This window comes from Podarcis gaigeae, assembly GCF_964106915.1.
Source record: "Podarcis gaigeae genome assembly, chromosome: 9".
Taxonomy (NCBI): domain Eukaryota; kingdom Metazoa; phylum Chordata; class Lepidosauria; order Squamata; family Lacertidae; genus Podarcis; species Podarcis gaigeae.
Genome location: NC_139685.1, coordinates 71577292 through 71602578, shown reverse-complemented (window position 1 = coordinate 71602578; position 25287 = coordinate 71577292). Strand labels below are relative to the sequence as shown.

Genomic DNA, 25287 nt, shown 5'->3' with positions numbered 1-25287 from the left:
GCTGCTAGAATACTAAAAAAAAAAAAAAAAAGCTAATAGTATTCTAGGCTGATCCCTGGAAAAGACCCTGATGTTGGGAAAAGGAGAAGGGGACGACAGAGGACAAGATGGTGGGACAGTGTTCTCGAAGCTACCAGCATGAGTTTGACCAAAGTTCGGGAGGCAGTGGAAGACAGGAGTGCCTGGTGTGCTCTGGTCCATGGGGTCACGAAGAGTCGGACACGACTAAATGACTAAACAACAACTACTATTACTACTACTACATGGCAGCAATTCATGTCATTGAACATGACCATCATTCCCAGTGGGCAGTGTGTGGGCTGGGATTGGCCCAAGGTAGCACTTTCCAATTTTAACTAAGGGTTCTTCTAGATAACTGCCATTTGGGGGTTGATTCAATGACATACCAGCAAATTCAGGCTGCGCAATCAGAGTTGATTTGGAAGTTTCACTCAACAAGACCCCTTCTCCAACAGATGAGGCATTTTTTTTGAGTTAAGTGATGGAGAAATGCAGCTGAAAGTGTGAGATAGCACTTGCTTTGATGCATCACCATCTAACCTTTCCACAAACAAATTGGAATGAATACTTCTTAAGTTGCTAATCTCCCAGCAAACAAAACAGGATGAACGCTCAAGAGACAGGTCATCTGGAAGCACCCTAAGGTGTTGAGAGAGAAAAACCAGGCTGCATCTTTTGCATGCAAGATCCCAGATATGATGGGAAGTTCTCTCTGTTAGATGACAGCTGATCATTATTATTATTGCATCTGGCAAAATCCATTTGTGCCCAGCCAGCTGCTCTTTTCAGAGACAATCCAGTATCATTGCAGCAACTCGGCCCTTAAATCTTTGAAGAAATCTCAAACAACCTTCACGTTTCTCTAGCTCGGAGCCTTCCACATCTTTGAACGGGATGATGATGCTCTTTAAATCAATTTCTGCCAGAAATCAGACAGAAGTCAGTACGGAAATTCTAGGAGCGTGATGAACAACACTGCAGGAGAATACATTTCCCCTCTAATACTGTTATTGCTCAGACATTAAAACAGGACCTGACAAAGCAACCTTTTCACATGAGCTGTTTCCATTTCCCTTTTCATCATGAGAAAATAATTCCTAGCTTTTTAACAACTCTCAGAGGAATCAGAGCAACACATCGTTAGGATGATGGCGCCTATCTCCATGCTGGCTTTATTTTTTTTTTACTGTTTCAAAACTTTTAACAAGACAGCAAAATCGAGCGTTTTAGAAAGTTGCAAAGACATTCCTTTCCTTTTATCCTCTCCAACAGGTGAACTTCTTGAACTACTTTGAAGCGTCTGGATGCATTAGCTTTCACAACGACCTGGCCCCTGGTGCTCTCCCCACACTGCACCCCCTCCCTAGGTAAAGGTAAAGGGAGCCCTGACCACTAGGTCCAGTCGTGGCCGATTCTGGGGTTGCGGTGCTCATCTCGCTCTATTGGCCAAGGGAGCCGGTGTACAGCTTCTGGGTCATGTGGCCAGCATGACTAAGCCGCTTCTGGCAAACCAGAGCAGTGCACAGAAATGCCCTTTACCTTCCCACCAGAGTGGTACCTATTTATCTACTAGCAGTTTGCAGCTTTCGAACTGCTAGGTTGGCAGCAGCAGGGACCGAGCAACGGGAGCTCACCCTGTCGCGGGGATTCAAACTTCCAATCGGCAAGCCCTAGGCTCTGTGGTTTAATCCACAGTGCCACCCGCATCCCACCCCTCCCAAGACATGCCCTTATCTTCCCCTGCTTTGCTTCCTCCTTCAGAATATTTGCTTGGCTGGAGTGGGGCCCTGAACCCCGATAAAGACTCTTCCATGCTTGGATAAGGAGGAGAGAGAGAGAGAGAGAGAGAGAGAGAGAGAGAGAGAGAGAGAGAGAGCATAGCCTAATGCACAACAGTATATTTTGTTTCTCCACCTACTTTTGCCTCTGGTCTTGCCCACCACTGGCATGTCCCCTACTCCCACCCCCTGAAAGGAGTATGGTCGTCTTGGGTGAAAAATGTCCCAAGCCTCTGCTTGTGATAACAGTTTCCCCAGACCCTGATTGTCAACAACGGAGAAGTTTTGTTTTCAGCGTCTGGCCATTCTAAATGCCAGACAGCCCAATCTTAAGCACACCTGAGTCCATTGGTTTCTGTGGACTCAGGCATCCCTGACACTGCGGAGGTTCTGAACACTTTGCATTTCAGATTTATGAATGCAAGGCTCCTGCAGAAAACCCCCGCTGCTATTGCTTTTATACCAACCATAAAACTGGATGCAATAAACTCCGGCTTCTGCATTTGCTGGAGCACAGAATAGCAAAGGGCAAAGTCCAGCGATAAAGGCTGCTGTACTAAAAAGCAGTGAGCTGTAGGGCGAGGGGGTGCAGTCTTGATTTTCTCCCAGGTTCCTCGGCTCCCTAGCATTTGATCAGAAAGACTCTCAGCTGTCTATCTTGCTGTATGGTTTTATATGAGTAGGAAAGGATATATTATTTATTTATTAACATTTTCCTTTTCTCACTTGTGTGAGAAAGCAATTGCCTATTTCAGCAGGGTAATATCACCATCTTAAGAAGCCTTTTTTAAGGAGAAAATTGCATAACCTTCTAGAACAATTATGATATCAAAGGATGCTGTAGGCAGACTTAGGTCATCTTCCCACTTTATGTTTCTCTCTTAACAAAGAAATCACTCTCAGGCTGTTTAAGTGAACAAGAAAAATATGAAGTTTACTCACTTAAAAGTATTACCAGGATTCAACAGTTGCAGTGTTGAAAAGAAGCCAGGCAATAACCCTTGAACGTTACAAAAGTCCATACTCCAGTTCAAAATAGAGTGTGCTCCCTGGAGGTGTGCTTAGCTACAGGGATTCTATGCCATCACAGGTGAGAAGAGTGTGCCGTGGCAGGAAGATTAAGTTTCTATTGTTCTTCCTCCCCACACGAAAGTTTAGCTATGGCATCATAGAGTCCTCTGTTTGTGACCTTCTAGCAATCAAGCATTTGTACTTTGGCTGCAGATCCTCCCACACATCTATTGCCTAGACCAGTGGTTCTCAACCTGTGGATGTTGTCAGCATCCCAACCCCAGATGTTGTTAGACTACAACTCCCATCATTCCTAGCCAGCATGACCAGTGGTCAGGGATGATGGGAGTTGTAGTCCAACAACATCTGGGGACCCACAGGTTGAGAACCACTGGCCTAGACAGAGAAGTATCTCATGCCAGGAGAGGACATGTGCTCCACCTCCAGCAAGCATCCTCAGCTAAAATGGTTTTGCTGCAAAGCTAAAAAGGAGAGAGTGGGAAGGAGTAGATCTACACCCAGAGTAGAAGACAGGCAGTGTGGTGTAGTGGTTAGTGTGGGAGAGCAGGGTTCAAAATCCCATCCAACCACGAAGCTTGGGCCAGTCACTGCCTCTCAGTCTAATTTCCCTCACCAGGTTGCTGTGGGGAGAAAATGAAGAGGAGAGAACCATGTGTGCTACCTTGAGCTCCTTGGAGGAAAAGATGGGATATGAATGCAATAAATAAAATAGTTGGCTCCTTGTTTTATCCAAGCAAGCTCCATGCAATGGTATCTTGCTGCACAATTTAAATGCCCGTCTCTACAGCATACAGGCAATGTGGGCTGTATCCAATGTTGTGCAGTGGAAGTCTGCTATGCAAGTGGAAGAGCAACACTGGATACGACGTTGGATAACCCGCCAAGGGTTGAGGAACAGTTAGAGATGACCTCGGAAAGTGGTGGGCTCTCCTTCATTGGAGGTTTTTAAGCACAGGTTAGATGGCCACCTGCCAGGGATTCTTAATTGTGATTCCTGTGTTGCAGCGTGTGGATGAATCTCAGGATCCCTTCAGTAACTATGGACAGGACCAATATGGATTCCCCTTCTTCTGTGTTGCCTAGCAGTTGAGAGCAGGAAATAAGACCAATGGTGGTGGTCACAGTGTCGTGCTAATAACATCGCACCCCTGGCTTTGAGCTCCATGTTGGTTGGCGTGGGCAGAAAAGAGAACAAGACTTTGGAGAAGGGCAAAGCTCAGCAGCAGAGCACCTTCTCCACATGCAAAAGATGCCAATGACAATCTTCAGGCTGGGGATGTCTGAAATGGAGAGCTGCTGCCATTCAGAGTAGACAATACAGGCTAGAGGGATCAACAGTCTGACTCAGTGTATGACAGGTTCCTATGACATCCCTTCAAACAGACAGTAGCTCTCTGTAAAGGAGGACACATGGCAACCCTAACCTCCAGCATGGGAAGTATATACCTGCATACAGCTGCTCCTGGGGGAAGGGGTGTGCTGAATGCAGGGATAGCTCAGTCTGTAGAGCATGAGACTAATAATCTTAGGGTCATGAGTTTGAGCCCCACATTGGGCAAAAGATTCCTGTATTGCAGGAGGTTGGACTAGATGATCCTTGTGGTTCCTTCAAACTCTACAATTCTATGATCTCCAGGTAGAACCAGAGTTGTTTCCCATCTGAAAACCTGGAGCACCAATCAGTGCATAAAATATTGCGCTAGATGGACCACTGGCTCAGATGCAGCTCCTTATGTTGTTTCTAGTTAAGTGTCGCTAGAGTCAGCAACTGCCGTTGAACTCAAAAGCAGGTGAGCAAACTCCAATTAGGACCCTACTCCCCCAAAATAATTTTTGCTTTTATAAAAAAAACACACACATGATGTGTTGGATTGTTAGAGAGGTGATATCCAACATGATTATACTCAGAAATTGAATGATGTTAAGCCGTTTGTCCATTGATTTCAATGGCTATTCACAAGGGACACCCTTAAGCATTCTAACTTGTTCCAACAGGACTTTTAGAGCTGGTTCTCTGCGCTGGATTGCACCCACATACTTCCATCACAGCCTTGACTCCTAGTAGCATTCCCCCCCCCAAAAAAACCCCCAGAAATCTTGCAAGCTGTCATTTTCAGTAATACCAAATTCTATGCTGGCATGGTTTGCTCAGGGGGCACACAGTCTCTGAGTCTGCACAGAGTGCAAGTCCCTCTGCATTGAAACACCAGAGCCTGCCACACCTTTTTAATTAGGAATGACACCGGCACTTTGAGATGGGCTCGGAATTTGTTGTTTTAGTTTTCCCATGAAAGGCAGGCAGTGGACAAGAGGAAGTTGGGAATCGGTCTCAATTTGTATACAGAAAGCACTCTGGGGTATGTTTGATAAAAACGAGCAACATCGACATTTTGCAAATCATATCCACAGGTTTTCTCTCCCCCATCCCAGCTTCCCCCTTTCCCAAAGGTCCTCCTTTACAGATTGGCTTTCTTTTTAAAGGTACCCCAATCTACACAAGCAACCAGCTCCATTTTGCGTTACTTGATTTTATTTCTGTTCATAATGAAAGCAAACCGAAACACCATCAAATTCCGCTATAGCTTGTAAAGCTCATTTACGAGCGTAACATTTTATGTATGCCTATAAGTAGCAAAACTTGTCAGCAGAGAATCATTATTTGCAGAAAATATATTCCCGTAGATTTCTTTCTCTCTCTCTCTCTCTCTCTCTCTCTCTCTCTCTCTCTCTCTCTTTGAAAAGCTGCAATAACTCATTAGCGGTTGCACAGAAAAAGCTAGGGTACAACACAAGTAAGAGCAAGAGAAGTATTAGGCCAGCATTGTACAAAGAGGTATAAATATAGCTTCTCTCGGGATAACTACGTTTGCGATGGAAAAGAACCACCTTTAGACATGCTCATGGGGGGGGGGGGGGTGTCTCGATACTTTGTGCCTTTGATTAGCTGAAACTCCCTCCCATTTCGCAGACTGATGGCCAGGAAGGTTAAACACCTCACGGGCTTCAGAATTTGCTGTGTGGCTCTTTGGAACCATAAAAACTTCCAAGGTGAAAATACTAATAGTAAAAAGTAGAAGAAAATCAGGCTTTTTTATAAATGGGGAAATGTGTTGTTTCCCTCAGACATTTTGCAACTGAAGTCCGTGTTGTTGATAGCCCACACAGAAAATTGCACAAGCAGTTTGCAATTAAAGAGAAAGCAGCAGAGAGACAAAAGCAAAGGGGGCTGAACCTAAAAAAAAGAAAAAACACAAGGGCTATGAAAGGACTTTTTCTGAAGCAGGATTTATGTATGAAGTTGGCATGCCTGTTGGAACCAGCTTAGGAGAAAATACATTCTGGAGGATACCAACAGCAGCAGTTGCTTCTGAGCAACTATACACAGAACTCATTACATGCTTTAGAAATAATAAGAGATCCGTTTAGTAAAAATCAAGGACCTGCCATCATCCAATGGACAGTGGCTTGTTTTCAAGAAGCGGACAGGGAAAATATCAGATCTGTCATGGCTGCAGCAAATTCCCTATAGCAAGTAGGGGGGTTCTGTGGCTGAGTCACTGCTGCATACTAGCATGGAGAGGGGGAAGCGGTGGCGAGGTTGGTGCGGTGTACACGTGTTGCCAGGATTGGCTCCGCTGACATCCTTGCACCGCACCAACCTCACCATCACCTTGCCCCTCCCAGAATGCAACTCAGATGGCTTAAGGTCACTTGCTGTGGGACAGACCCAGTATGCCTTTTGCTAAAGCATTTGCTGATCAATGAAACAATTAAAAACATCCAGGGAGAACACTCCTCTTTGCTCTCCCTGCATGCACTTTGGAGTGTGTTTTAAATCATTTTCATCTATGCAAGTTGATCTAAAAGCTACAGCCCCACCTACCTGTACAATATGGGCAGGGCTTGGCATTCAGATAAAACATCTGGACACAGTGTGAGAAAGACACAGCTGGCCTCAGGCACCACTTACAGCCTCTGCCAACTGGCACCCTACAGGTACACTGGACTATAACTCCCACCTGTCCTAGCCAGCATGCCCATGAAGTGCTGGAGTTGATTACAACAAGGCCAATGGAGGGTAGGATTAATAGCAGCTGCAGTCCAAAATATCTGGAGGGCATCAGGTTGGCGAAGACCACTCTACTACGTCCAACTGAGTCTTCAGACCTCACTGCACTGCTGGTGAATAAATTCGGTGTTTTGTGAAAGCTGCATACATTACAGTTCCCTCCTGAAGATACCTGTGATTGCCACCAGTGCTGGACCTAAAGACTCTACGGACTCAGCAAAGCTTAATAATTCGTTTGCACGCCACTAAGTTCTGCCTGATGTACTAGACCAATAGGATTTGGCACCAATTTCTATGTCAAGTACAATTGTCCACCAAAAATAAAAGCTGAAAAGCCCATAGCAGAAACAAAAAGCAGTTTTACTTTAAAGTATATCCATTCTTAAAGCTTCCAGATAGTTAAAGAGTTTTAATAAAGTGATTTGAGGAAAGTTGTAAGAAAAAGCTACCAAGCTCCAGGATTTCAAATAATCACATTTAGTGGTAGATTTATTCGTTTGCTATGATGTACAATTATGTCTGGACAAAGGAGCCACTGAAATGAAACCTGATGGCTTTAAAGCTGAATTCAGAAGACCGTTCTCAATTATATTCGAGAAAAGAAAAATCAGCAGGTGAGCAGCACAGAGGGAGGTGGTATTTCTGCAGTGGCATGTTCGGACGGATCCCCTCCTCCTCCTCCTCTCACAGCATTTTCCTCTTCTCAAACTCCTTGAGGGATAAAGACGGAGGCAAGATTTCATTAGAGTTGGGACAAGCATTTGCCAAACTATCCTTTCTGTCAGTTTACCACCTTATCTGCAATCTCTTCCATACCCTGGGCCCTCTCTGGCTGCTCTGCTCTTCTCAATGATATTGGCTGGCCTGTTCTCAGGCTCACAATGGGCTTGCAGTGACGTAGCTGGAGAACACTAGGAACATGCTCTGTTGTCACAGAGAGGCCAGGTTGCTTCGCTGCAGGGAGCTCAATGGACAGCTTTAGACTCTGAGGGTCCATGGCAACTTTTGGCAAACTGACTGCAATCTTCAATGTCCCAACTATGACTTTCGCTATTTTTCCTAACCCACATTGCAAGTGGAAAACTCTGCCGGCTCAGCTCTCTCCCGCCTCCTGTAGGGGCCAGCGATTAACAAGAGCAGGCGCCGGCAAAAATCATGATGCGGGGAAAGCCGTGAAGCCAGGCAATGCCTCTGCGCAGCTCCACCCTTGTATCAGACACAGTGAGATATCGGTATATGTCAAGTATGAATGTTAGGCCCAAAAGATGATGGAGAATTCACAAGGCATGATATGCTGGCAGGCGAAGTGAGAAACTGGTTTTATCAAGGAAAAATGTATAACTGTGTCCAAAAGAACATTGGTTTTGCTTAATGAAAGCAAAAATCCCCTGATAAAAACAGGATGGAACTGGTGATGAACAGCAGTAATAAAAAAATAAAAAAGGGCACTCTGCCTACCCTCAGCGTCACCAGGACCAGCTCTACAACCAGACACCCACAGCTCTTACATGAGGCTTGATCAACCCACATGAAGGGCCTTGTGTGAATATTTGAGTGAATGTGTGAGTGTTTGAACCTCTTGGTACCAATTTATTAATGTATACTTGACTATATGAATGTTACATGAAAGGTGTGTAAACCCAGATCTGGTCTCCGACGTGTCTTATTGAAATTCCTATAGCATACGGGATATCACTTGTCTCTTTGGATTTCAAGAGAACCAAGTTACCACGCTGAGGGTAAGCAGAGTGCCCTTTTTATAGTCTTCTTCCCCCTTGACATCTATGGGCTGGCTTTTAGAACGACTAAGTTTCTGCCACTCTCCTCCTGTTCTTCTGGGCCACCACGACACCTTTGCTGTTGTACCTCAGAAATACATACAACATGTTTCAGGACTTTAGCATCTGTCCGTGGCCCACTGCCAGTTCCTCCTTGTCTTTGCTCTTTTCTGAGAATATTTATTACTGTTGTCCATCGCCAGTTCCGTCCTGTTTTTATCAGGGGATTTTTGCTTTCATTAAGCAAAACCAATGTTCTTTTGGACACAGTTATACATTTTTCCTTGATAAAACCAGTTTCCCGCTTCGCCTGCCAGCATATCATGCCTTGCGAATTCGCCATCCAACAACCTAAATCTGCATACTTCTACCACGCCTGTTGCATTGAAAGAAACCCAACCCAACAAAAACCTTGTTCATAGGAATGAAGCAGAACATCTTTCACAGTGCCCAATGTTTCTGGCAACATCTTGGCAAGCTCCATTGCCATCAAGTTGCAGAGGAGCAGCACTGTGTCCTTGAACTTCTAAATGGCTGCTGAACTAACCTTGTATATAGTAGAGCCCAGCTGAGCAGGAGACATACTGACGACGACGCCAGCATTCTGTAGGGCAGCGATTTTCTCTTTCGCTCCACCTTTCCCACCGGCAATGATAGCCCCCGCGTGGCCCATCCTTCTGCCTGGAGGTGCGGTGACTCCAGCTATAAACGAGACGACTGGCTTGGCGTCTGGACCCTGTGACAAAAGAGGAATCATTTAATAGAGGGGCGAGAGAGAGAAAGCAGAGTTGCAACTACCCCAGTGAGCACAGTTATTGCTGGACAAGAAAAAGACATCCAAACCGAAGCACCAGCCTGAGGATTAGGGGCAGAGATAAGGAAACGGCCTGAGCGTTCTGGGCAGAGAAAAGGAGGGAAGCGAGTGCAACAAAATTCCCGTAAGGATCAAGCTTGTATAGCTCACGTATAGGCCACCAAGGAAATATTTAAGTAGTTTTGATTTTAGAAGCCAGCTCCTGCGGTAGATATACCAAGAAAAAGCCCACTTTGAGGGAGAGGTGATGATGATCACAGTTACAATTTCATCTTTGGTCTGTTTGCTAATTGTTTTGCAAGCCAAAGTGTAAAATTGAAGTACAGTGGTACCTCGGGTTACAGACTCCACTAACCCAAAAATAGTACCTCGGGTCAAGTACTTTGCTTCAGGATGAGAACAGAAATCGCGTGGGAGCAGTGCAACGGCAGCGGGAGGCCCCATTAGCACTTTACCTCAGGTTAAGAACAGACCTCCAGAACGAATTAAGTTCTTAACCAGAGGTACCACTGTAGATGTGTAGTAGCTGGGCCATAAAAGCTTTTGAGTGAAGAATGATGTGCAAAGGCTGACTCAAGAAACCAAAATCCAAATCTAGCCATGTTTTGTGGCCTTGAAGAAGCTCCTGGGACTGGTCCAGTTATTCAAGAAACCTCAATATGATCCGCCCAAGAGTTTCCAGAGAAACAATCATGCAACTCTGGCCACGTCTGGACCTGACCACAGCTTCCTGCCAACATATTCCATGAACATGGGAAATCACTTCCAAGTAAAATGTGACTGTGTGCAAAAAAACCACATCTGGGTCAGGTATTACATTTTCCTTATGGGACAAACACGGATTCTGAATGCCTTAAAGCTGCCCCTAAAACAATTCATGCAACACTGTGGGTGATATTCAACCAAGTCCTACTCATTGTAGACCCACTGAAATTAAAATACACATATGTTAAAAAAAGGTAAAGGACCCCTGACAGTTAAGTCCAATTGCAAATGACTCTGAGGTTGCAGCGCTCATCCTGTTTTACTGCCCCAGGGAGCTGACGTTTGTCCGCAGTTTTTCCGGGTCATGTGGCCAGCATGACTAAGCCACTTCTGGCGAACCAGAGCAGCGCACAGAAACACCGTTTACCTTCCTGCCGGAGTGGTACCTACAGTGGTGCCTCGGGTTACATACGCTTCAGGTTACATACGCTTCAGGTTACAGACTCCGCTAACCCAGAAATATTACCTCGGGTTAAGAACTTTGCTTCAGGATGAGAACAGAAATTGTGCAAGTGCCACGCAGTGGCAGCAGGAAGCCCCATTAGCTAAAGTGGTGCTTCAGGTTATGAACAGTTTCAGGTTAAGAACAGACCTCCAGAACGAATTAAGTTCTTAACCCGAGATACCACTGTATTTATCTACTTGCACTTTGACATGCTTTCAAACTGCTAGGTTGGCAGGAGCAGGGACCGAGCAACAGGAGCTCACCCCGTTGCAGGGATTCGAACTGCCGACCTTCCAATCGGCAAGCCCTAGGCTCAGTGGTTTAGAGCACAGCACCACACGCGTCCCCACACATATGTCAAGTCATGCCAATTAGCTTCTGAATACCACCTTGTATGTCACAAATAAGTAATCCACACACACGACTCTCAATCCTGTGAACCATTCCCAAGTGTATGGGCTCAGTCTGGTTGTTTGAGCAAATTTCACTCACTCATTGCCCATTTGCCTGTGTAGGCAATTTGGGGAACTGCAGTATTTGCTGCAAAATTGTACCACCAGAAATGAGCCTGCAGGTTAAATTTATTTCCATTTGGTGAGATAGTCTACATCGTTATTTCCATCATGTTTAACAGGGAACGGTGAGGAGCTAGCGAATATGTAGCCGCATGTAATAACCACTAAATGCTTTTACCCTGCAAATGCCAGGCTTTCCAAAGGTTATTGATTAATCTCTCTGCTGGGCTTGGTGTACTTAATTGTGCTATAGACAACTTTCGTTTGAGTGATGAAGAGGGATTTGGGATGCTTCTGGATGGCAGCTATTCTGTTGATGGGATACAACTGCACAGTGGCAAATTCAGGTTGCAGAGTTACAATATAGTTGATTTGGTGCTTGTGTGCAACAAATCCACCTCGGACTGGGCTTTTGGTGTTTTGGCAGTAAGGAAAGGGACAGGAAAATGCGCTGCGAAGTGTGACATCGCAAATTTTATGCAAAGGAATCAGGATGAATGTTCCAACATACATGCCATCTGAAAGCAACCTCAGTTCTTGTACTTAAGAGGTCACTCAAGTACATCTTTGGGATTTACCTTCATCTTCCTCGTGCAACATTCTAGCGAAGGGTGTAAATTCCTTCCAAGGGGACCCTTTCGACCCAACCCATTGACTTTAAAAGAGTGGAATACAAACAGGTGAACTTTTAGAACGGTTATCCCTCCTCCTTGCTCAATAAGCAGAATGTGCACAGGAGACACTCTCTCAAAACATTTAAGCTTACAGAATTGTTTTCCCTAAGGAACTGAGCGGCATCCTCTTCTGCGTTTCCACCAATCTCGCCTATCAGTATAATTCCTTCAGTGTGCGGATCCTTCAGGAAGACATCCAGGCAGTCAATAAAATTTGTTCCATTGAATGGGTCTCCTCCGATGCCTGAAAGGTTTCAAAGAGTCCTATTAAGAGTAGCACATTTCTTCCAGAGACCAATTCTACTAACAGGAGCTACAGAATCACCAACTTGAGTTGCCCACTTTCAGTTAAGGATAAGAAACAGTCTTGGAGCGTCATTTCAGCTATTAAATAGCTGGCAATTGGGTCGTTCAGTTCTGCCCCTACCAATATTTCTGGTTTCAGAAAAGGACAACAAAAAGTTGGTATATGGCTAATAAAAAGGGAGTTATAAAATATAAGTAGCTGCCTTGAAACCATCTATGTTGATAGGTTCTCAAGAGAAGTCATTCTTAACCCTATGACCTGCAAACCTTTAAGAAGGGATCTTGAGGATTGAATTTGGGGCCTTTTACATCTAAATATCTACGCCTCCAAAGGGCTGAACCACAACCTTTACATGCAGAGATTTTAAGTTGCCTTTTCACAGATCTTTAAGCCAGTTCCCAACTTGTACCTTGTGATACAGAGCATTCTCCAATGAAGTAGTCCTGCCAGAGCAAGGATCTTTGCCTCTGTATAGGAACTTTCCTTCCCACTCTGTTCTCTTCCCCTGTTCCAGGGGTTGCCTTTGGAAGCAGATTTGGGGGAGATGAAGAAGGTGCCCAGGGAGAGGAGAGGGAAAGTTCCATTGTGAAAATGGAAAACCTTGCACAAGTGCAACTACTTTGATGGATGCTGCCCTACAGGTTGGGAAATATGGCTGCAAACACCAACCAAAAGAGCTGAGGGAAACATTTTATTTGGTAGCCAATGTTACTCATACTCTGAGCAGACCCACTGAAATTAAGGTACATTATTTGCTTTGGTCAGTTAATTTTGATGGGTCAACTTTGCATAGAAGTTAGTTGGGCATAACCCCATATATTCAGTTACGGTAGATGCAGAACTACCAAAATGATGTAAAATTACAATCTGTTTCCAGCAAAAATTGTGAAGAATACAGCCCTCAGATTAAGTTAAAAGAAGATTGAAGCATCATTCCTTTCCTTTACATTACATATTTAGCACAAATCGTATTTATGAATACCCTCTTTTAGCAGAGGAATTGGTACCCAAGGCCTAAGGCTACCATGGCAATCCTTCAGCAGGCTACAACTTTGAAGGAGGAATGCAGTATCTAAGACTTGGCTTAAGTCCCCAACTTCATTTGTAGCAGTTAAAATAAGATAAAACCTTTGGGAACTTATGAAATCCTCCTCTTCTGGATTCTCACCCTGGTGTTGAAATTCTCTTGTGCTGGGCACATTTACCAGAGAAGAACTCAAAATGTCAGACTCAATTAACTGTTCCAGAGGTAAACTGCCAGAATTTTTCAAGTCAAGTGAGAGAGAATTCCTGCTTCCTTTTCTGCCTCTTTTCAATCAAAAATGCCAAAAGTAAATTAGACAGTGAATTCGTGGAGGCAACTCTTTCTTTTTATTTGCACAATAACACCAGTTTGGGAGACATGTGCAAACTACAGACTGAACCTCCTAAATCTGGAATTCTGGAATTCAACTAGAGTGGAACCAAAGGGATGCCAAAACAGATACAGGATAAAAGAGTGAGGATTCACTCATCTCCTCTTCTAAGAGAGACTGATCTTTCACTCTCACTTGCAAAATTGAACTCTCATACATATAATCCATCCATTTGTGGCCCCAGTCATCAGACTGAACCTCCCCAGTTGTGTCTCCCCACCCTCTTCACAGGCTGCCATGGGGGGCAATTTGGTTTAGCACTACTGCAAAACGCACATTTAATGCAAAGTGGGATGTGAGTTAGCATTTCTTAAGTGGTTTCTAAGATCATATGTATTTTCTTACACATTGACTGAGCCTCTCTCAAACCCACCAACACAGAAGGATTGTCCCAGTCCAACTTGAGTTGTCTGATGAACAGCTTCGTATGTCAGAGTGCCCGATCTCGACACAATACCTGAAGGGTTTGGAAAGGAGGGGGAAAAAAAAAGATATATAGATAGATATAGCTATACAAATTTACATATAGCAACTTATGTAACAAGCTGACCTTTGAACCTTGTAAGTTCTAATTTCATGATCAGCACATAACATTCAAAAAGTATCCTTGCCATAAGCTGAAGGTCATGTAAGTTAAGTTACACTAGAGATTCCTGAGCCACACAATGCAACGTAAGAGCAATGTAGGAGCATTATACCAGCAGCCCCTGAAGAATAAGCCCCAATGAAACAAACCCACACCAAGGGCAGCTTTGCAAAGATTTCCCGTTGTCTGGCGTTTACTTATTCAAAAGTGTAGAGTGTGCAGGAGGGTGTCCTGATTGTGACACTGAAGAAATCAAATCCCACAAGAACTCAGCAAAGCCCATTGTGTTACCAACCACTGTTTGAAACTTAAAAGAGGACAGCAGTCGACTTTCAAACTGCCCATTTAAAAGAGCATGGCGCTTGAGTTTCGATATACAGTAATGCTCACCCATACGGCAAATCATTTTTATATGAAGTGTCTGCCTTTGCTGCATGTGCAAAAATAACAGCGCATCACCACTTGAGGAATCTAAAATCCAGTCCTTAGGTTGGGGAGGGAGCACTCAAGCCAACCTGGGGGTTATCTCTCTTTTGAAGCGTGAATATGTCATGGCATGGGTTCACATCGTCAACATTGACTAATATCTTGAAGGCTAGGGTGTTAAGCCAAATACACACCCTATTGTATTAGAGCGAATACAACTGCAGGTTTTTGTTATTGTTGTTATTATTTTTCAAAAACACACCAGAAAAATCTTTTGAGATCTTACCAATTCTTCCTTTCTTGTGTATGTGGCCAGGCATGATACCAATTTTACATTCTCCAGGCTAAAAACAAAACAAACGTGATCGGCATCATTTCATACACTTATCCGAAGTCACAACCACAACCTTCCTCTATAAGACTCCTTCCCAGTGTGTCAAGCCTGCCCAAAGCGACCTCTAAACTTGCTACAAGTCCTCTGTACTTTGCACGGATTTGCGGGGCATGTTCCAGGGCAGAGGTAGGCACCCTAGTGCCCTCCAGATGCTGATGGAAGAGGATATGCATTCAATCCTTATGGAGTGTTCATTACACCTTGCATGAACAGAGCACACTGACCCCATGGCTCCAGGAAGATCAGCTGCAGCATGCAAAGCACGGTGCAAGAAAGCTGACCTTCTCGCTATTAAGCTCCAGGGGTCCCCAAAACGAAGTTTGGAAAAGGATGGTTTTTCATTATAGTAGTAGTAGTAGTAGTAGTAGTAGTAACCCATCTTTTCTATATATTTTTTTGTTATACTAAAATGCCCATTTTAACATCCTTAAAATATCAATGACCTCCTTTCTTCTCCTTCCATGGTTCATTTTGCTTATCATAGATAATGAGAACGGAAATTGTGTGGTGGTGGCAGTGGGAGGCTCCATTAGTGAAAGCGCGCCTCAGGTTAAGAATGGTTTCAGGTTAAGAACGGACCTCTGGAACAAATTAAGTTCGTAACCCGAGCTACCACTGTATAGAATTAGAGAACAAGAATATACGTTTAGAGAAGATTGGAAAACGTTTATTGAATATATGGGGTGGGAATTGTGCACACCTGAAAACGTTGGCAGCGTTCAGATAAATTCAACAGTGTAAATAAGGTTTGATGGATGTATTAATGGAATACTGAATTCTTTAGTTTTTGTAAAATACGCAGGGATTTATGATATGCAAAATGAACCATGGAAAGAGAAGGGAAGTCATTGATATCTTAAGGATGCAAAAACGAGTATTGTAAATTGTAAAACAGAAAAAATTAATAAAAATTATATACATATATATTTTTTAAAATGGTCAGGGAAGCTGGAAAGTGGAGTCAAGCAACACTGGGAGAACACTACAGCTCACGAGGATGGCGCCTACAGGACAGGCAAGAATGTTAATCAGGCGGCACGCTTGCCTTTAGCCAAAATATATAGGCTTCTACTCTCTTAAGAAGATCTCCGCTAGTTTTAACTTCGCTTGAGCCCTTACGTTGATCACTCCTGGGCAATTTGGGCCAACGAGCCGAGTCTTGTCCTGACGAAGCAATCTGTGTTTGACACGCACCATGTCCTGCTGGGGAATACCTTCTGTAATGCACACAACGAGGGGGATTTCTGCGTCAATGGCTTCATTGATGGCGGCGGCGGCAAATGGTGGCGGCACATATATTGCAGAGGCAGAAGCACCTGTTTTCTCTTTAGCCTAAGATACAATTACATTTTAAAAAAGAAGAAGAAATCATCGATCTTTCAAATTGTTTGGCATGCCAAAAGAATATTCTCATCATCCGAAGCAGAAATTTCCCTTCTACTGCACAGATATTGGGTGAAACATTTAGATGATCTAGTCTGGATGTAACCAAGATGTCAGATGAGTTCTCATATAGCAATATATTATTACCTCCCTCACGGAGTTAAAGACCGGAAGCCCCAGGTGAGTTTTGCCCCCTTTGCCAGGAGAAATCCCTCCTACTAGATTGGTGCCATATTCCAATGCCTGTTGACTGTGAAAGGTACCCTGCAAGAGAAAATCAAACATAACAAAAACTAGGTTAAGATAGGAGGACAAAAGTGATCCAAAGCTAGACGTCTCCTGCACAAGGCCAGTGAAAGAAATGCATGAGAGCCAGTAACCATGATCCAATTTTTTTAAAAAAACAAGCATACGCTGCTAGCATAAGGTGCTAGATTTCTAAGTGCAGAGGAATAAATGCTTGGCTATTTTTATCAAGCCTGGGAAGCATGTAAATGTGCCATCTCAAACCTGCAATATTAAGTGGCATGGTCCAAACAGAGATATTCAATTGTTCTAAACAGTAAATTCTGTATAGTCAGTCTGGGTCTTGGACTAAACTAGGGGTAAGGAACCTGTGTACCTACAGATGTTTTTGGACTGCAATTCCATGACTTCTGACCATTATGCTGGCTGGGATTAATGGAAGCCCAATGATAACTGCAAAAGCACAAGCTCCTCACTCCTGGACTAAACCAAATACTCCCAAGTCAATTCTGCTGCTTTCCTTAAAAACTGAAAAGTCGAAACCAGAAAAATCCACAAGTTAACAGACAAGGAATATGTCCTACTGCTTTCTAGAACTAAGGCACAGCTTCATTTCTGTGACCCATGATGGATCAGCATTCCAAACATTAAGTGTGGCATGAGAAGCTAAAAATAGAAGACACCATTTGCAGTATAGGCAGATACAAACTGTATGCAGGAAAACAAAACATGTGTTTCCTCTAGTTTGTACTGCTGTTTACAACTTGAAAAATGGTTTCAGAACTAGATCTGTCGACCAGTTCTAATTACAACACATAAAATTAACTATCTATGACCTTGGGCTCTCTATTAGTTGGACTAAGTCTTCTCCCAATCCACTAGCTCAGTCACTAGAGCAGGAAACTCTTAGTTATTAGAGCCGTGGGTTTGAGCCCCACGTTGGGCAAAAAGGGAGCGATGTTGCCTTCAAACTCGGAAGATCTCAGGAGCATCTAATTAGCTACTGCGGTCCTTCGCTGTAAGCCAGCAGGCCTCTTATGATGTTCATGTTATTCTACCTCCAGGGATCCCTACAAACATCAGCATTCCTAACAACAAATCCATGTGTGTATCAGAAGACCTGGTGCCCCCAAACGTCTTAATGAGTGCCCAGTTCTTACTGAGTGCAGGTAAGTGGTTAGGCCTATGGGGCAGCACTGGTATGGTTCATACATCACATGGCTCAATGTGACTGCAAAACTATGCTGGCTCCTGGAGAAGAGCTTGCAGCCTTTATGCAGGCTCTGCTGAACGCTTCTCCTTCTTCTGAGTAGATGAGAGGAGGTGTTGCACCACCCATTTTTGACGCCAGGCTGGGAGGGGGGGTGTATGGGTCAGTGTGGAACATCAAGGATTGACTTAGCATGTCTTCTGAACCTGGGATCGTTATTAAGGTGTCTCCTTCTGAAACAAGACCTGAAACCATTGAACAAACATTGGCTACCGTTTGTGATTCAGGAGAGACCTTAACCACAATCCTGGATTCAGAGAACTCATGAAGTCAAATCTTGGCTTCACTGCCAAGGAGACCTAAAAAGTCTGGGGAGGTGCAGAGTGACTGAGATCTCCTCTTTAACAGCCAGCACAACTGCACACTCACAATATGCCACAATATGCCATTTGCAGCTAGTGCTCTGTACAAGCTGGGAACATGTCCTAGAATACACCAGAAATTTCATCCCAGCTGTGCATTACAGGGGAAGACAAACAGCAGCAGCAAGCTGTCTTTCAAGGAAGCTGGTCTGCCATCCCAAATCTTGCTAATGGACCATTGCAAAGTTCACCGAAGGAACCCCAGGGCTCCTCAAACCCAGTTTGAAAACCACTCTTCAACAGTATGAGAAAAGGTACAGCCAAACACGTACCTGTTTGCCGGTAAAACCCTGACAAACGACCTTTGTGTCTTTAGTGATGTAGAGATTCTTTCGTGTGGCCAAATAGGAACAATGCCGTACCCCATTTTTCTGCACTAGGGGAAAAAAATACAGAGAAAGCTCGATCACCTTATTTTGTGAACGCAGGATAAATGCACAACTCAGAAAATTAAACTTTATCATACTTTTTTTGACAAATTGCAGGACAGCCATGTTAGTCTGCTTTTTAAAAAGAAAAAAGAAAGATCATTGCACCTTTAATATTAACTCAAACAATTTTATTGAAAGAATAGGAGCTTTCAAAAGCAATTACCAAAGTAACTTTCAGAGCACGATGCTATTTTTCCAAAACCATGTCCATCTGCCAATTAGCTGACATCACTCTGAATGATGGGTGACATCAGCTGATGGTCGGTGTTCAATTCTGCACTGGCTGATTGTGTCAATTCCCCACATGGAACTGACATGTGCAGCAAAAGCAGCAGTATTTGACCCAGGCTCATCAGTGCGGGATTGAATCCCGCTGAGATCATGGCAGGGAGCAGGACTGAAGTCTCCGCTTATCAACTGATGAGTGGAGACTTTCAATCCTGCTGGGTGCTGCTTCAAAGCAGTTTTGCAAATAGTTCTGCCTTGTTCTTAGGACAGGTTCTAGCAATCACATTTTAACTGGACCCTAACATTTGCAGTATAAGGAAGAAATCATAAACTTCATTCAGGCCCCAATAATAATTTATAATTTGTGTTCTAACACATCAAGTCATATGTTGTTTCCACCCCCCCCCCATCAAATTTGGATTTTCAACAGCAAGAGAATGAAATCTAAAATTGTGTAAGGGGCAGCATTCGAAACTATGCGCTTCCTTTTGCACAAGTGCAAGTACCTGTCATTCAAAAAGCAGTTAGGGATGGCTCAGAGCCCTTGAAGCTCCAATTAGCTCTAATTAGGCTGATCAACAATCTAATAAAGCTGAAATGCTTTAGTTTTAAGATGGCACAATTTAATCAATGGGCTTAAATCCAAGTATTCTAGTCCCAATGAACTCCAGAATGGGTGGGCACTATACACTCATCATCCTGAAATATTAACTTCACCAAACAAAGTCTGAGACTCACAAAACAAATTACTGTAGCAATTGCTATAAACCAGCATTGTTCATTGTGCTCTAGTTTAAGCAGATACGTGTCTGCAGTGTTCAACCCCTGCACATGCCAGGAGACTGGAGAGGGGTTTTTTGGGCTGCAACCACAAGTCACAGCTGTTTACTAAGAACTCAGTAAAAACTCATGTCGGTCAAACTAGATAGATGCATATAAACTGGGTGGAATCCAATGCTGTGTGAGTGAATGTTCCCTTGGCCAATGGGATTTTATCATCCTCCCTTCTGCACCACCCTCAACCCCGTGCACCCCTCAAATCTGCTCCAGAGGGTCCCTAAATCCCTCCTCCCCCCCAGCAGATTCCATGTATATGCAAGAAGAGAAAAGGGAGGTGAGGTCCCGTTTCACAAGCAAAAGTCCATTCTGCTCATGCAGGAACAGCAAAGGATGCAATCAAAAGAGAAAAACTGATGCGGATGTGCCTCCATCACGGATTACGCCCGCAACCCGAGGTTCCACTATACTGCACAATCTTCCACTCCCCCTGGGTTGTTTTGTTTGTTGCCTGGGCACTCATTGGTGCAGATCTTAATTCCCCAGACCACACACTCAGTGCTACCTCAGAATTAAAAATACAGTACAGTAGTTAAACACTTTGCTGCTCCTTGAGATGTAGTCCCCCTCTTCCATTAAACTAAAAAACAAAACCCAGGTAAAATAAAAACCACAGGCCATGTGAGGTTTGGTGCATAGTTGAATGCTTACTGGAGGAAAGGCACCGCATCTCAACCATAATTGCTTTTTATGGCTTTATAGCTATAGTTTAACAATGAGAAAACCAAGAGTACACATTTGCAGTGGAACAATATCATGAAAGTTGAGTGGCGCCTTTCTGCATGCTCTCATATTTTCTTTTGTTCCTGGATATATTCCTGGGTGCTGTTCACGTTTGCCTGGATGAAGAGTGTAGAATTTTTAAAAAGGTGTCTGTGTTGTGCACGTTTTCTTGTTCTCTCTCCTCCCCCCTCCCTCTTATTGGTGGTATGACTGTACAAGCATGAGGTATGACTGTACAAGCATGTCACAAACACCTGCTTGCATACATCTGAAGCTACCCAGCTGTGTTACAGCGAAGGGCTACAACTCATGGGTAGAGCACATGTTTTGCATAGCAAAGTTGCAGGTTCAAGCCCCCCCCCCCCCCCCGGCAGCATCTTTGGACTTGGAAAGCCCCTTCTGAAACCCCGGAGAGCCTCTTCCAATCAGTGTAGACAACACTAAGGTAGATGGATCAAGGGTATGACTCGATATAAGGCAGCTTCCTATCTTCCTAAGTACTTATTTTAAACCTACAAATAAAAATTTAGGGCAGAGATCAACTTAAGTTGGCAGGTGTCACTATGCTTTGCAGCATGCCCAGTGACTATGGAAACAAAAAAGGATTGATAACAGTAATTCTTACAAGGTGGGAAGAAGGCGGAGATCTGGGGTGAAGCAAAAAAATAAAATAAAAATCTGGGGTTCACGCCTAGCTACGCCACTGGAACTAAAATTCCCTGGCAAAATTAGCCTAGCCCAAGCCAGAAACTAGTGTTTTCTTGAGATCGATAGCACCTAAATTTCATGATTGCACCAGGCGAGCCTCCCTGGGGAGAGCCTTCCACAAACAGGGAAGAACCACAGAAAAGGTCGTCTTCTCATGTCGCCGCCTTCCAGACCTGCGGAAGAGGCAAACGAAGAAAGACCTCTGAGGATGATCACAGGGTCCAGGTCAGTTCATATGGGGAGAGGCTGTCTTTGAGGTACTGTGGTCCTGAGCCGTTTAAGGCTTTCTAGGTCTAAACCAGTGCCCAGAAGCTGAGTGGACGCCAGCGCAGTCGGACCAGGATGGGTGCAAGATGCTCAAACCATCTTTCTCCAGTAAGCGACCAAACGGCTGAACTTCTGCACCAGTGGAAGTATAAACACACATAACTAGGCTTTAATCCACCCAGGTCAAAGACTCAGTTTGGCACAAATACCTATGTGTATTTGTATACACACAGAGGCTGGGAGCCTCAAGGACACCCCTCTGGGGGAAAAACCCTGTCTACCACACACCCACACCCCATAGCTTGCTTATTGATTGATTGAATTTATATAATTGATCTATTATTGAATTCGTATACCACCCTATACCCGGAGGTCTCAGGGCAGTTCACAGAAAAGATCACAATATATAAAATAAAAATAAAAACAATAACCCAATAGCACACACACACACACCCAAAAGAGCCACGTTTTAAAAAGGGCATAGGATGCCAATCGTATCACCCAAAGGCCTGGTTGAAAAGGTGTACAAAGAAGGTGCCAGGCGAACTTCCCTGGGGAGAGCATTCCACAGACGGGGAGCCACTGCAGAAAAGGCCCTGTTCTAGTGTTGCCACAGAAGATGATCTCAGGATCCGGGTAGGTTGATATGGAAAGAGGTGATCCTTGAGGTACTGCGGTCCTGAGCTGTGGCTCTGATATGCAGACATGGGTGTAGCCAAGAGGGGAGGCAGCAGCCACCCACTAAATCAAGTAAATCCATAAAAAATACTTAACTGAGGTTCTTGCCCACCCAAAAAACCCCACACTATCATTATTAGCATTTATTGAATTCATATAATAATAATAATAATTTATTATTTGTACCCCGCCCATCTGGCTGGGTTTCCCCAGCCACACTGGGTGGCTTCCAACAAAGATTAAAAATGCATTAAAATGTCACAAATGTCAGGTTTCTCTCTTTGGCAATTGGTGGGAGGGCGTTCCACAGGATGGGTGCCACTACCAAGAAGGCCCTCTGCCTGGTTCCCTGTAACTTGGCTTCTTGCAGCGAGGGAACTGCCAGAAGGCCCTCAGTACTGGACCTCAGTGTCCGGGCAGAATGATGGGGGTGGAGACGCTCCTTCAGGTATACTGGGCCGAGGCCATTTAGGGCTTTAAAGGTCAGCACCAACACTTTGAATTGTGCTCGGAAACATACTGGGAGCCAATGTAGGCCTTTCAAGACCGGTGTTATGTGGTCTCAGCAGCCGCTCCCAGTCACCAGTCTAGCTGCTGCATTCTGGATTAGTTGTAGTTTCCGGGTCACCTTCAAAGGTAGCCCCACGTAGAGCGCATTGCAGTAGCCCAAGTGGGAGATAACTAGAGCATGCACCATTCTGGCATATGCAGCCCTACATGTTTTATTTGTGGCCAAGGACAGCTCTTAACTCATCTGAAGGCAGCCCTGTTTAGGGAAGTTTTTAATGATGGGCGGGGTATAAATTATTATTATTTGTATGGTTGCAAATTCCCCGAATGTGCAATATCCATACCTGCTTCCCTTACCTTTAATTGCATTTCAGAACAGAAAGGGGGGAGAGAGAGAGAGGGAACCCCCCCCCCGTAAAGGGCAGAGAGAAGGGTTAAATGGGGGGGAGGAAAAGTAGCTCAGCGTCACGTGACGAGACCCCCCCTCCCGTTGGCCCCGCCTCCACCGGCCTGGCCCCGCCCCCCCCCCGCCGGCAGCCCCTCACTCACGGAGCAGGAGGAGGCGACCGAGGCCTCGCGCGCCCACGGCGCCGCTCCCGCAGCAAGACATCGCCCCGGCGCCTTCGCCCTGGCTGCCAATGACAAGGGGGGGCCTTGCGAGGCCGGCCCCTTCCTGTCACGACATCGCCACCCGGTGCGCATGCGCCAGCGGGGCTTCTGCAGGCACACGACGAAAGTGCCTGACAAAGGAAGTTTGTGTATATACATATATACACCCACAGAGGTGGGTAAGTGGCCTATTACGGTACGGGCGTGATTTGCTTATTTCGGGGCAAGGTTTCCCGGGCTAGAAGCTGTATCGGAGAGGACGCGAAGGGCAAGAGAATCAGGCGGGACCACGGGCAGCCGCGGTGGGAAAGCCAATGGGACCGGAGGACCCCGGCCTCCCGAAGCGTTCCACGCTGGCGCAAGGGGTTGTGGGGGCTGTAGTTCTGGCGTTGAAAGGCATGTGGGAAGCTACGTTGCACTCAATGGTAGTTGGGTAGTTCGCTGCGCCCTTAAGGGAGGCATATTGCTCAGCTGGTAATTAAATACAAGATTTCATAGCGCTGCAGTCTGCTTATATGCAGGCTTCCTTGGGAATCCCAGTGCGTTCAAATGAGGTTTACTCCGAAGTAAGTGTGCATAGGTTTGCAGGCATTGCTTGCTGCCAGAAAACCCCACGCACGCGTGCCTGAAGTTAAGTCCCATTGTATCCGGCTAGGTTTACTCCTGAGTAAGCGTGCATGTGAGTGTGGTGCATGGCTGTAAGTCCCAGACCAAGTGATCAAAGTCCAATGAACCCTAATAGAATTTACCTCTGAGCAGGTATTTTTTTTATTGCATTTATTAGGGATTTCCTTAATATGCATTAATAATTAATATTAATAATCAATATTAATAACAATTAATATTAATAATTTATAATCTTCTTATTGGCGGTAGAGTCAGGACAGGGGCAAAACATCTGCACCGCATCTGTAAGAACTCGGTCACTTAATATGGCAGCATCAACACTTTGGAACTCCCTGCCTATTGATCTCTGGCAGGTGCCTTCACTTTATTTTTTTCGGCGTCCGCTGCAGATGATCTTATTTAGACAAGCCTACCCATATGTGATGCAGGTGGATCTGGGACGCAGGTGGCGCTGTGGGTTAAAACCTCAGCACCTAGGACTTGCCGATTGAAAGGTCAGCGGTTCGAATCCCTGCGGCGGGGTGCGCTCCCGCTGCTCGGTCCCAGCGCCTGCCAACCTAGCAGTTCGAAAGCACCTCTGGGTGCAAGTAGATAAATAGGGACCGCTTACCAGCGGGAAGGTAAACGGCGTTTCCGTGTGCAGCTCTTGCTCGCCAGATGCAGCTTTGCATCTCGTTCCCACAAGAGACAATGATGGCCACCAACTTGGATAGCTTTAAAAGAGGATTGGATAAATTCATGGAGGGTACGGCCATCAATGGATACAAACTATTATGGCTGTACTCTGCCTCAAAGGTTGGAGACAGCAAATTTCTTCTGAATATCAGTTGCTGCAGGTCCTGCTAGTGGGATTCCTATAAGAATCTGGTTGGCTGCTGTGAGAACAGCATTCTGGGTTGGATGGGCCTTTGGCCTAATGCAACTTCTTCTTATCATCTTAACATACTTTATCCTCAGATGTGGATAACCCCAAGGAGTGTTTGTCCTTGCTGGGAAGGTGCCCGGGGCTGTAAAACACTTAAGAAAACAAAAATTCACTCCAAGAATTGCTTCTGGGCTGTAGGTAAACACTGTCTTCAAAGGCTATGAACTCAAAGAAAACCGAAAAATAAACCAAAGGCCTTGAAAGGCAGGCTAGACTTTGCTCCTTTCCCGTCTGTTTCAAAAAGATGAAGAAAGTCATGGAGTGTGCAAAGGCTTCTGAAGCCAAGAACTGCTCTCTAGGAGGGATGTGGGCATAACCCTTCCACCGCTTTTAATTATGTTTATTCCCAGTAGTGATTCCAGAAAAGAAAAAAAACAAGTTTGGTGATGTAATTATAAGGGATGCAAGGTATATGCAATATGGAAACTTAAAAGATGTGCCGCAGTGGCACAGTTCAGTCAAAT

The 25287-nt window shown here is 44.8% G+C and overlaps 1 protein-coding gene across 2 annotated transcripts; it reads right to left on the bottom strand.

Annotated features, from left to right (window-relative positions):
- Positions 1–5343: 5343 nt before the first annotated feature.
- On the bottom strand, positions 5344–23364 carry SUCLG1 (succinate-CoA ligase GDP/ADP-forming subunit alpha; the record flags this gene model as incomplete). 2 transcript variants are annotated; one of them, XM_083756774.1, is made up of 9 exons in its annotated part: positions 5344–7611; positions 9226–9414; positions 11984–12135; positions 13987–14070; positions 14912–14969; positions 16139–16351; positions 16550–16666; positions 18553–18651; positions 23212–23364. In XM_083756774.1, the coding sequence occupies 9 exons, from the start codon at positions 23362–23364 to the stop codon at positions 7585–7587; spliced, it is 1092 nt and encodes a 363-aa protein (XP_083612900.1). In that variant the 3' UTR covers positions 5344–7584. The 2 variants fall into 2 exon arrangements, with proteins under 2 accessions (XP_083612900.1, XP_083612901.1); XM_083756775.1 differs by having other exon boundaries at positions 18553–18656; positions 23212–23348.
- Between the last annotated feature and the right edge of the window lie 1923 nt (positions 23365–25287).